This window comes from Enhydra lutris, unplaced genomic scaffold, assembly GCF_002288905.1.
Source record: "Enhydra lutris kenyoni isolate GAN:26980312 unplaced genomic scaffold, ASM228890v2 scaffoldscaffold125, whole genome shotgun sequence".
Taxonomy (NCBI): Eukaryota; Metazoa; Chordata; class Mammalia; order Carnivora; family Mustelidae; genus Enhydra; species Enhydra lutris.
In genome coordinates, this window is record NW_019154209.1 from 381,743 (window position 1) to 395,055 (window position 13,313).

Sequence of the window (13,313 nt, forward strand, 5' to 3'; positions counted from 1 at the left end):
CTGCAAGTGTAGCACAATGCCCTCTGGGCTGTATCCCAGCCAAGCCCAGTGACCTTTAAAACTCTAGGCTTATGCCTTGCTGGTTGCTGAAAGTCATAAAATTTGGCCCCTCCTGTTTTCCAAGCCAATTGCTATGGGGATTTGTTCCCATCCACTCCCCTGTGTATTAGTCTGGTATCCCTTTTCTGTGGCTGCTGTTTCCTTCCCATCCCAGTGACCACTCTCTGATTCTCTCCCCAAACGTGTCTCCACACTTTCTATCTTCTTTTTTTTTAAGTTTTTTTTTTTAATTTCTTTTCAGCGTAACAGTATTCATTGTTTTTGCACCACACCCAGTGCTCCATGCAATCCGTGCCTTCCCCAATACCCACCACCTGGTTCCCCCAACCTCCGACCCCCAGCCCCTTCAAAACCCTTAGGTTGTTTTTCAGAGTCCATAGTCTCTCATGGTTCACCTCCTCTTCCAATTTCCCTCAGCTCCCCGCTTCTCCTCTCCATCTCCCCATGTCCTCCATGTTATTTGTTATGCTCCACAAATAAGTGAAACCATATGATAATTGACTCTCTCTGCTTGACTTATTTCACTCAGCATTATCTCTTCCAGTCCCGTCCATGTTGCTACAAAAGTTGGGTATTCATCTTTTCTGATAGAGGCATAATACTCCATAGTGTATATGGACCACATCTTCCTTATCCATTCATCCGTTGAAGGGCATCTTGGTTCTTTCCACAGTTTGGCAACCGTGGCCATTGCTGCTATAAACATTGGGGTACAGATGGCCCTTCTTTTCACTACATCTGTATCTTTGGGGTAAATACCCAGTAGTGCAATGGCAGGATCATAGGGAAGCTCTATTTTTAATTTCTTGAGGAATCTCCACACTGTTTTCCAAAGTGGCTGCACCAACTTGCATTCCCACCAACAGTGTAAGAGGGTTCCCCTTTCTCCACATCCTCTCCAACACATGTTGTTTCCTGTTTTGCTAATTTCATCAAGATCAAAAGCTTCTGCACAGCAAAGGAAATAGGAAAACAAAGAGGCAACCCAGGGAATGGGAGAAGATATTTGCAAATGACAGTACAGACAAAAGGCTGATATCCAGGATCTATAAAGAACTCCTCAAACTCAACACACACAAAACAGATAATCATATCAAAAAATGGGCAGAAGATATGAACAGACACTTCTCCAATGAAGACATACAAATGGCTATCGGACACATGAAAAAATGTTCATCGTCACTAGCCATCAGGGAGATTCAAATTAAAACCACATTGAGATACCACCTTATACCACTTTCTATCTTCTTCAGTGTGGCTGCTTCTGTATCTTTAGTTGTGTGGTTGTTCTTCCAGTCTTCAGGTCAATTGCGGGTGTATTTTTGATGATTTGATAGTTATTTGGTTGTATTCATGGGACAGGCGAGCATAGGGTCCTCCTATTCCGCCACCATCTTCCAATGAACCTTTACCACATTTTTTAAAATCTCATTTTCATTTTTTGTTCTTTCTTATACCCTGTTTGTCTATGTCCTTTTGAGTTCAGTACATAAACAGGTATATTTTGAGTGAAAATTGTTTTTTAGAAGATTTATTTGAACACATTAATAATATACCCAAAACAAACAAGATAAAATTGACCAAGAGCATCCTCTGATAAAAGGTTCCACAAAGATTGGTCAATGCCCTTGTTTTTCTTTTATTCCCACTACTGTCAGGTGATTGCCAAATAAATACATATTATTTCAGTTTTTTGTAACTTTGAATAACATCTTCATTGAGATATAATTCACATACCATTAAATTAACCAGTTTAAAGTGTACAATGTGCTTTTTGTATATTCTCAGACATTATGTTTCTTATTTATTTCCTTAAACTGATTATGTATTATTTTATAATTGGAATTTTTCTAGAATTTTACTGTCAGAATGGAATTATTCTAGATATCATAGAATTTCAAATGTTAATTCTAATTTGGGTTAAATACTGGGCTTTGAGAATCATAGAATAATGTTTTCTCTGAGAAATTGAATATGACTTGCTTTTGTTTTTTTTTTTATAACTAGTTTGAACCCTGATGTGGCAGCTGTGAAAGAAAACATCAATACCCCTGATAACCCATGTGGAAATGGCAAACAAGATCGGATCAAACAAAGAAGAGCTTCCTGTCCTCGACCAGAAAAGGGGACTAAGTTCCAACTTACTGTCCTTCAGGTCAGTGTGTAAATATTACTTGGTTAAGTGTGTGTGTAGAGGTCTGTGTTGACAGGTTGGGACCATGTTGCTTCAGACATAAGTATAGGGCATTGCAGAATGCTAACATCTCTTTCATTAAAATTTTTTCTGATTACAATATTCTGTACTAGGAAATATCGGCCAAATATTAGGAAGAAAATAAAAATCACTTTTTACCACCTCTCAGAGATAGTTCCTATTAATGTTTTAGTTTTCATCTTTCTTTCCTGTATGTATGTGTAGAATTTTACATTATTAAGGTTGTAATAGTACTAGTAATAGTAGCATATTTATTGTATTCTTTTGTGGTAGAAACCCCAAATGTTATGCATTTGTTTTATCATTTAATCCTTCAGTATGCCTGTATGATAGATGTTAGTATACTCTTCTTTACAAATGAAGATGCTGAAGATTTGAGAGGTAAAGTAATTTGCCTGTGGTCATTGAATTAGCAAGTGATTGTTGGACCTGAATCCATTTCAGACTTTAAAGCTGGTATTCTAACCAATGTGATAAACATTTTGGATGGATGCTTAAACATATATATATATATATAATTTCATATTCTTCTTTTGCTGAACACACACACACACACGTACACACACACATATACACATGTATATTAGTTGTATTAAGTTTTTAATTTTAATTCCAATAGAGTTAACATACAGTGTTATATTAGTTTTAGGTGTACAATATAGTTACTTAACTGTTGTGTACATTACTTAGTGCTCATCGTGATAAAGGTAATCTAATCCATATCATCTATCTCACCCATCCCCCATATACCCCCTAGGGGAGGTTTTTTGATTACTGACTCAAGTTCTTTGCTGGTTATCTATTTCTTGGTTGTCTCTCTCCCTTTTTCTTTTTTTTTTTTCAATTTTTCATTTGTTCTTAAATACCGCATATGAGTAAAATGTTATATTATTTGTCCTTGTTTCACTGACTTATTGAACTTAGCATTACACTATCGAGTGCCATCCATTTTGCTACAAATGACAAGATTTCATTCTTTTTTATGGCTGAATGATATTCCATTCTGTGTGTATCTATCTATCTATATATATACACACACCCCACATCTTCTTTATCCATTCTTCAGTTGATGGGCACTTGAGTTGCTTCCATATCTTGCTTATTGAGTGCTGCTATTAACATAGGAGTATATATATCCCTTGGAATTAGTGTTTATATATTTTTATGTAAATAGCCAGTAGTATGATTGCTGGAGGGGGTAGTTCTATTTTGCACTTTTGAGGAACTCCCATAGTGTTTTCCATAGCGGCTATACCAGTTTGGATTCCAGGCAATAATGCATGAGGGTTCCTTTTTTGCCACATCCTTGTCAATAACTATTTTTTTCTTGTGTTGTTGATTTTAGCTTATCCAACAAGCATGAGGTGATAGCTCATTGTAGTTTTGATTTTCAGGTCTGTGATAACGAGCATCTTTTCATGTGTCTGTTGGCCATCTGAATGTCTTCTTTGGAGAAATGTCTGTTTGTGTCTTCTGGCAACTTTGTAATTGGATTATTTGTTTTTGTTGTGTTGAGTTTTACAAATTCTTTGTACATTTTATATGCTAGCCCTTTATCAGATATGTAATTTGCAAATATCTTCTCCCATTCCCTAGGTTGCCTTTAGTTCTTAATTGTTTCCTTTGCTGTTTAGAAGATTTTATTTTGATGTAGTCCCAGTAGATCATTTTTGCTTTCATGTCCCTTTCTTCAGGAGATATAACTAGAAAGAAGTTGCTAGTGCTGATACCAGGAAGTTACTGTTTGTATTCTCTTCTAGGATTTTTGGAGTTTTAGGTCTTACATTTAGATATTTAATCCATTTTGAATTTATTTTTGTACATGGTGTAAGAAAGTGGTGAAATTTTATTCTTTTGCATGTTGCTCTCTAGTTTTTCCAAAGCCATTTGTTGAAGAGACTGTCCTTTTACCATTGGATATTGTTTCCTGCTTTGTTGAAGATTAATTGATCCTAAAGTTGTGGGTTTACTTCTAGATTTTCTATTATTGTTCATTGATTTATCTGTTTATTTTTATGCCAGCATCATAGTGTTTTGATTAATACAGCTTAGTCGTATAACCTGATGTCTAGAGTTCTGTTGCCTCCAGCTTTGCTTTTCCTTTTCCTTTTATTTTGTAAAGATTTATTTGTTCATTTTTTAGAGAGAAAGAGAGAGCATGCATGTTAGTGGAGGGAAGGGCACAGGGAAAGGGCGAGAGAGAGGAAGAGAAGCAAATTGCCTGCTGAGCTTGGAGCCCTATGTGAGGCTCAATCTCACAACCCTGAGCTCATGACCTGAGTTGAAATCAAGAGCCTGATGCTTAACTGACTGAGCCATCCAGGCACCCCTCCTTTTCCTTTTAAACATTGATTTTTGTGTGTACGTTCATCAGGGATATTGGCTTGGAGTTCTCTTTTCTAGTGGTGTCTTTATCTGGTTTTGTGTCAGAGTAATGCTGCTGTCATAGAGTAAATTGGCAAGTTTTCCGTTCTCTATTTTTTCTAATAGTGTGAGAAGAATAGGTATTAACTCTTCTTTAAATGTTTGGTAGAATTTGCTTGTGAAGGCATCTGGACCTGGACTTTTTTTGTTGGGAGTTTTTGATTACTGACTCAAGTTCTTTGTTGGTTATCTGTTCAAATTTTCTATTCCCTTCTGTTTCAGTTTTGGTAGTTTATATGTTTGTAGGAATTTATCTATTTCTTCTAGGTTTCCTAATTTCTAGCATATAATTTTTCATAATATTCTCTTATGATTGTTTCTATGTGTGGTGTTGGTTGTTATTTCTCTTTGCTCATTTGTAATTTTATTTATTTGAGCCCTTTTTTTCTTGATAAGTGTCGGTAGAAGTTTATCAGTTTTATTCATTTTTTTCATAGAGCTAACCCTTCCTTTCACTGGTCTTTTCTATTTGTTTTGTTTTGTTTTCTTTTCCAGTTTCTGTATCATTTATTTCTGCTCTAATCTTTATCTTTCCTTCTGCTGGTTTAAGGTTTCGTTTGTTGGGTTTTTTTTAGCTCCTTTAGATGCAAGGTCAGGTTGATTATTTGAGAGTTTTCTTGCTTTTTGAGGTACTCCTAGATTGTTGTTACAAACTTCCATGTTAGAACAGCTTTTGCTGGGTGCCTGGGTGGCTCAGTCAGTTAAGTATCTGCCTTCAGCTCAGGTCATGATCCCAGGATCCTGGGATCAAGTCCTGCATCAGGCTCCCTGCTCAGCGGGGTGTCTACTTCTCCCTCTGCCTCTGCACCTCCCTCCTTGTGCTAGTGCTCTCTCTCTCTTAATCATGCTCTCTCTCTCTCTCTCTCTAATGAATAAATAAAATATTTTTAAAAAACAGCTTTTGTTGCATCCCAGAGGTTTTGGACCATTGTGTTCTCATTTTCATTTGTTTCCATTTCATTTGTTTCTTTTTTATTTCTTCTTTTGTTTCCTGGTTGAGCCATTCATTGACTAGTTGCATGTTATTTAACCTGCATATATTTGTGGTCTTTCTAGGTTTTTTTTCTTGTGGCTGACTTCTGGTTTCATAGCATTGTGGTCAGAAAAGATGCATGGTAGACTTCAATCTTCTTGAATTTATTGGGACTTGTTTTGAGAGCTAATATGTGATCTATTCTGTAGGTTCAGTGTGCACTTGAAAAGACTGTGTATTCTCCTGTTTTAGGGTGGAATGTTCTGAATGTATGTGTTAAATCCATCTGTTCCAGTGTGTCATGCAAAGCCAGTGTTTCCTTGTTCATTTTCTGTTTGGATGATATGTCCATTGATATAAGTAGGGTGTTTAAGTCCCCTGCTATTATTGATTATTATCGATAAGTTCCTTTATGTTTGTTATTACTGTTTTACATATTTCACTGGTCCCATGTTAGGTTCATAAATATTTGCAGTTGTCACAGTTCTTGTTGGATTGTCACCTTTATTGTTATGTCTTTTTTAATGTCTTCTTATATTTTTGGTTTAAGTGTCTAGTTTGTTGTAAGTACTGCTATTCTGGCTTTCTTTTGACATCCATTTGCATGATAGATGTTTATCCACCCTGTCACTTTGAATCTTCATAAGTCTTTAAGTATAGAATTGATCTTTTGTAGGCAGCATATAGATGGGCATTGTATTCTTATACATTCTGTTACCCTATGTCTTTTCACTGGAGTATTTATTCCAGTTATTACACTGAAAGTAATTATCAATTACATATCTATTAGATATGTACTTACTGCATTTTATTACTTGTTATGGTTATTTCTGAAGATTTTCTCCCTCCCTTTCTTGTGTTTTTCTCTTTCATGTATTGCTGATTTTTCAGTTTTATATTTAGATTTCTTTATCTTTGAATATTAGTGGTTTTGATATGTGATATTGGGTATATGATAAATTTGATTTAGCATTTACTGCATATTGCAGTCTCTGTTAGGTTGATGGTCATTTAAGTTTGAACCGATTCTTTACTCCTCTTCTCCCCATGTTTTAGGTATAGGTTAGTTCATGTTATACTTTTTTTTGGTGAGCTCCTTAACTGATTTTTTTTTTTACAGAAATACTCATTTTTACTACTTCTCTGTTTTCTGCACCTGTACTGTCACTTTTCCTCTTTTTTACTTTTAAAGACTTATTTATTCATCTTTCAAAATTATTTATTTATTTATTTACTTTGGAGAGAGCGAGCGAGCACACTTGACTAGGGGGAGGGGCAGAAGGAGAGGGAGAGAGAATCGCTAGCAGACTCCCTAAGGGCTCTATTTCACAACCCTGAGATTATGACCTAAGCCGAAATCAAGGGTGGGATGCTCAACTGACTGATCCACCCAGGCACCCCATATGCTGTCACTTTTGCTTTCTCTTTTCTGCTCAGAGTTCTTATTAATATTTCTGCAGGGCTGGTTTAGTGATCATGAACTGCTTTAGTTTTTGTTTGTGAAACTCGTATCTCTTATTTTATACAGAATGATAGCTTTGCTGTATAGAGTATTCTTGGCTTCAGATTCTTCCATTCAGCACTTTGAATAGATCATGCCACTCCCTTTTGGCTTGCAAAGTTTCTGTTGAAAAATCTCCTGCTAGCCTTATGGCTTTACCTTTGTAAATTAAGGATTTATTTTGTCTTAGTGCTTTTGAGATTTTTTTTTTCTTTGTTACTCATTTTGCAAATTTAATTACAATATGTCTTGGTATCAGTCTGCTTTTGTTTACTCTTTTGGGGTTCTCTGTGCCTCCTGGATCTGGATTTTTGCTTCCTTCCTCCAGATGGGGATGTTTTTAACAATTATTTCTTGAAATAAATGTTTTGCTCTCCCCTTTCTCTCTCTTCTTCTTTTGAGACTCCTGTTGTTTGAATGTTATTACATTTGATGGATTCACTGAGTTTCCTAAGTCTATTCTTTCGTTGCATAGTTCTTTTGTCTCTCTTTGTTCATCTTTATTCCTTTCTACTACTCTTTCTTCCAGGTCACTAATTCATTTCTCTGCTTCTTCTGTCTTGCTTTTCATTTCATTAAGTATGTTTCTCATTTTTGTTGTGCCCTTTAACTGTTATGTCTTTCCTTATCTCTGTGTTAAGGGTCTCACTCATGTCTTCTACTCTTCTCAAGTCCAGTGAATTTCCTTATCATTTTTTGCTTTCTTTATCAGGCATGTTACTTATGTCTCTGGCTGTGGCTTGTCCAGTTCTTTTATCTGGTATAAGTGTTTATCTCATTTTTTCTGGCACTCTGTGTCTGTTGTTTTGTGTTAAGAAAGCCACCTGTGTCTTCTGCTCTTGAAAGTAGTGACTTTATGGGCACCTGGATGCTTGGTTTCAGCTCTGGTCATAATCTCAAGGTTGTGAGGTTGAGTCCTATGTCCAGATCTGCATCGGACTCCCTGATTTTAGGAAGAGTCCTCCACGTCAGTCCAAAATCAATATAAACATATCTGTCTCCTGTGTTCCTCCAGCTTTTTGTGACTTCCATTTTTTAAAAAAGATTTTATTTATGTATTTGACAGACAGAGATAACAAGTAGGCAGAGAGGCAGGCAGAGAGAGTGGGGGAAGCAGGCTCCTGGCTGAGCAGAGAGCCCGATGCGGGGCTCGATCCCAGGACCCTGAGATCATGACCTGAGCCGAAGGCAGAGGCTTTAACCCACTGAGCCACCCAGGCGCCCCTGTGACTTCCATTTTTATGTTGCCTCCCCACAGGTCGCTATCTCTTTAAGGGCAACAACCCCCAGCTATCACTTGGCCTCCTGGATTGCCCAGTGCTGAGTCAGCTGACCTTCAAAGTTCAAGGTTCTAAGCCCCACTGGTTTTACAAACTCAACCCCTCTGGTTCTTAAAGCTATACATTATGAGGATTAGTTTTCCTTGAGGACCTGTTTCTCAGCAATCTTTGTATAGCTAGTCCCTCCTGCAGGCAGCCTTCTTTACCACTGACCTTCCTAACCTTTGAGGTGATGCTTCCTCCATATATTTAGTTGTGGAGTTTGTTTTGCCAGTCTTCAGATTGCTGTCCAGTTTATTGACTTGGATGTGGATGATACTTAATTGAAAACATGGGATGAGGTGAGCTCCAGGTCCTCCTATTCCACTGTCTTGCCAAACTCTTACTCTCTCTTCTGCCCATTTTGTAATTGGTTTATTTCTTATATTGAGTTGTATATTTTCTTTATATATTTTGGATGATAACCCTTTATTGGATATGTCAGTTGTAAATATCTTCTCCAATTTAGTAGGTTGTTTTTTAGTTTTGTTGATTGTTTTCATTGCTGTAAAGAAACTTTTTATTTTGTTACAGTCCCAATAGTTCATTTCTGTTTTTATTTTCCTTGCCTCGGAAGACATATCTAGAATAATGTTGGTACAGCTAGTGTCACAGAAATTACTGCCTGTGTTCCCATCTAGGACTCTCATGGTTTTAGGCCTCTCATTTAATTCTTTCATCCATTTTGAATTTATTTTGTGTATGGCATATGAAAGTAGTCCAGTTTCATTCTTTTGCATGTAACTCTTCAGTTTTACCAATGCTATTTTTCAAAAAGACTGTCTTTTCCAGTTGCATATTCTTGGCTCTTTTGTTGAAGATTAATTGACCATATAATTGTGTGTTTATTTCTGGGCCTTCTATCCTGTTCTTTTGATCTGAGTGTCTGTTTTTGTGCCAGTACTGTACTGTTTTGATTATGATGGCTTTGTGTTAATAACTTATGGAATTGCGATACCTCTAGCTTTGCTTTGCTTTTTGAGAATTGTTTGGGCTAATCAGAGTTTTTTTGTGGTTACATACAAATTTTAGAGTATTTTGTTCTAGTTCTGTGAAAAATGTTGTTATTTTGATAAGGTTTGCATTAAATGTGTAGATTGCCTTGGGTGGTATGATCGTTTTAATAGTATTTGTTCTTTAAATCCATGAGCATGGAATATCTTCCCATTTCTTTGTGTCATCTTTATCTTTCATCAGTATTTGATGGTTTTCAGAGTATAGGTCTTTTGCCTCTTTGGTAAGATTATTCCAAGGTATTTTATTATTTTTGGTACAATTGTTAATGTGATTTTCTTTCTTTCTTTCTTTCATTTCTGCTGATTCATTATTAGTGTACTGAAATTCAACTGATATCTGTACATTGATTTTGTATCCTACGACCATAGTAAATTCATTTATCAGTTCTAGTAGTTTTTTCAGTGTTTTGTTTTGTTTTCTTTTTCTTTAAGTTTTCTATATATAGTATCATGTTGTCTGCAAATAATGAAAGTTTTACTTCTTCCTTACTGATTTGGATTCCTTTTATTTGTTTTTGTCATTTGATTGCTGTGGCTAGGACTTCTAGTACTGTATTGAATAAAAGGAGTGAGAGTAGACATCCTTGAATTTTTCCTGACCTTCGGGGGAAAGGTTTCAGTTTTTCATCATTGAGCATGATGTTATCTATGGATTTTTCACATACGACCTTTATTTTGTTGAGGGATGTTCCCTATAAACCTATTTTATTGAGTGTTTTCATCATGAAAGGATGTTGTGCTTTGTCATGTGCTTTTTCTGCATCTATTGAAATGATCACATGGCTTATTCTTTCTCATGTTGATGTGTGTGTATTACATTGATTGATTCATGAATATTGAACCACCCTTGCATCCCAGGAATTAATTCTACTTGATTGTGGTGAATGATTTTTTTAAAATGTGTTGTTGGATTCAGTTTGGTAGTATTTTGTTGAGTATTTTTTACATCTATGTTTATCAGGGATATTGGTTTATACTTCTTTTTTTTTTTTTTTGCAGTTTCTTAATCTGGTTTTGTATCCAGTTAATGCTGGTGTCAGAATGAATTTGGAAGTTTTCCTTCCCCTTCTATCTTTTTGTAGTAGTTTGAGAAGGCATAGTCTCCTTTTTTTTTATTTATTTATTTTTAAGATTTTATTTATTTATTTGACAGAGAGAGATCACAAGTAGGCAGAGAGGCAGGCAGAGAGAGAGGGGGAAGCAGGCTCCCTATGAGCAGAGAGCCTGATGTGGGACTCGATCCCAGAACCCTTAGATCATGACCTGAGCTGAAGGCAGAGGCTTAACCCACTGAGCCACCCAGGCGCCCCCGTAGTCTCCTTTTTTAAAAGCTTAATATATCATGTACATTTTCCTATGTCAGTAATTTTTCAGTAATATAATATTTCCAATTGCTGTCTTAGATAGTCCCTTATATAGAGCTATAACAATTTAAAAATTCCTTCTGTTGTCATTTAGGTTGTTTTCAATCTCTCTGTCTGCCAGTCTGTGTCTTCTTTAACTTTTTGTCTTTCTCTCTCCTTTTTTTAAAAAAGATTTTATTTATTTATTTGGCAGACAGAGATCACAAGTAGGCAGAGAGGCAGGCACAGAGAGAGAGGAGGAAGCAGGCTCCCCACTGAGCAGAGCCCTAGGCGGGGCTCTATCCCAGGATGCTGAGATCATGACCTGAGCTGAAGGCAAAGGCTTAACCCACTGAGCCACCCAGGCGCCCCTCTCTCTCCTTTTGTCTGTCTGTCTCTGTGTGTTTCTCTGTAACAGACACTCTTGAACATGGATCTTTATAAACATCCCTGATTCTTCTTAATGCTTCATTCCTAGAAGTAGAATTAATGGGTGAAAAAGTGACAAAAAACAAACAAAAAAACCCCCAAACTCATTAATACAGAGAATAAAAGTGGTTGGTAGAGGGGAAGTTGTTTTGTTGTGGGGAATGTACAACAAAGGGAATATAGTTAGTGACATTGTAATAACATTGTTTGATGACAGGTGGTAAGTACATTTACCATGGTGAGCACTGAGAAATGTATGGAATTGTTAAATCAGTATGTTGGACACCTGAATTCAATATAACTGTGTATGTTAATCATACTTCAATTTAAGATAAATTAATAAAACTAATGAAAATATATGAAAACTTAAAAAAATTTGAAATACATATTGCTAGATGGACTGTCCAAAAAGTCTGGACCAGTATACATTTCCAAGAGCAGTACGTTTTCTTTTGCTTAAAGAGCCAATTTGTAGGATTAAGAGAATTTTGGAATGAATGACTGAATGATCTTTGCATTTTGGAAAAAATAGACATCTTCTGACTTTTTTGTCTTTCTTTTTAGTCTTTTTATAGAAGTTGTATTCCTTTTTCTTTTCTGTTGGATCACATTTCTGATTTATATTTTGCTAGTTTAACTCTTGTATTTGTCATAGGATGGGTGCTAAGGCACTATTTCAATAGGAAAAAACAATCTTTTTATATTCTCAACAGTTTAAACTATTTTTCCATATATTGAACACACACTCATCTAGTTCCTTGGTTGATTGCAAAGAGAAGATAATAAATAACTGTGTGACTCTTAAATTGGTGAAATGTTTGTATCCAGGTATCAATATCTGGAGACAATATGGTGGAGTGTCAACTGGAGACACACAACAACAAGATGGTCACCTTCAAATTTGATGTTGATGGTGATGCACCAGAGGATATTGCAGACTATATGGTAAGTACAGTGAAACCAAGTTATTTAACCTTTAGCATTCTGTATCTTTTTTCACTCATACTCTCCCCTCACTTATTCAGAGCAGTCTGTTTAGGGTACCATTAGTTTTTAAGATTTGCACAGAACTATACTACTTATAACAAAAAGTAAGTCACTGTAACTTCTTTCATTTCAGTATATTTATCTCTAAAATATGAGGGGTTTTTATTAAGAGGTCAATGATTCTTATCCTGGGCTGCATGTTAAAGTCATCTTAAGAGCTTTTTACAAACAAATCCATTGCCTAGGTCCCTAATTAAATCAGAATCTTTGGATGTAAGGCCTAAGCATCACTAGTTTGTAAAATACCCCAGGTAATTCTATTGTGTTAGGTACTGATATGTCATCTTACAAATAGGTGTTTAAATAATACTCATCATTTCTTTTAGTTTTCATATTTTCTTTGAATTGTTAGGCTTAAGTTAGTTGTTTTGCCCTTTTTGAAATGCAGATAAATAAGGGTAGAAGGAAGAGTACTTCATGCTTTTTTTTATAGCCTTTATTTTTTTTAATTTCTTTTCAGTATTCCGGAATTCATTGTTTATGCACCACACCTAGGGCTGCATGCAGTACGTGCCCTCCATAATACCCGCCACTAGGCTCACCCAACCGCCCACCCTCCTCCCCTCCAAAACCCTCAGATCGTTTCTGCCAGTTTTCTTTAATGTGCATTCCTGAAAAAAAAAAGAATTAAGCATTTTTAAAGTTAATAATGTTGTTAGTTCTGCCTCTTGTTTTTGTTTTGTTTTCAGTAAATAGTTCATTGATCTAATAATTGTTACACAGGAAATAAAACTAAAATTCTTTAGTAATTTTAAAAAAATTAACATATAATGTATTATTTGCTTTAGGGGTACAGGTCTGTGATTCATCAGTCTTACAGAATTCACAGCACTCACCGTAACCCATACCCTCCCCAATGTCCATCACTCAGCCACCCCATTCCTTCCACCCCCGACTCCAGTCTAGTTCTGCCTCTTGTTTAACATGTTTTCTGAACTCTCCAGGCCATTCTTTATAACCTTTAGAGATGTTCATTTTGTGATTTA

At 35.9% G+C, this 13,313-nt stretch overlaps 1 protein-coding gene across 1 annotated transcript in view; it reads left to right on the forward strand.

Moving 5' to 3' along the window:
* Positions 1-13,313, forward strand: part of LOC111139929 (WNK lysine deficient protein kinase 3) — a 121,382-nt gene that overhangs the window by 78,232 nt on the left and 29,837 nt on the right. Inside the window, exons 11-12 of the mRNA XM_022492343.1 lie at positions 2,068-2,215; positions 12,109-12,225. Coding sequence (XP_022348051.1) covers positions 2,068-2,215; positions 12,109-12,225 — 265 coding nt within the window. The remainder of the gene's footprint in view (positions 1-2,067; positions 2,216-12,108; positions 12,226-13,313) is intronic.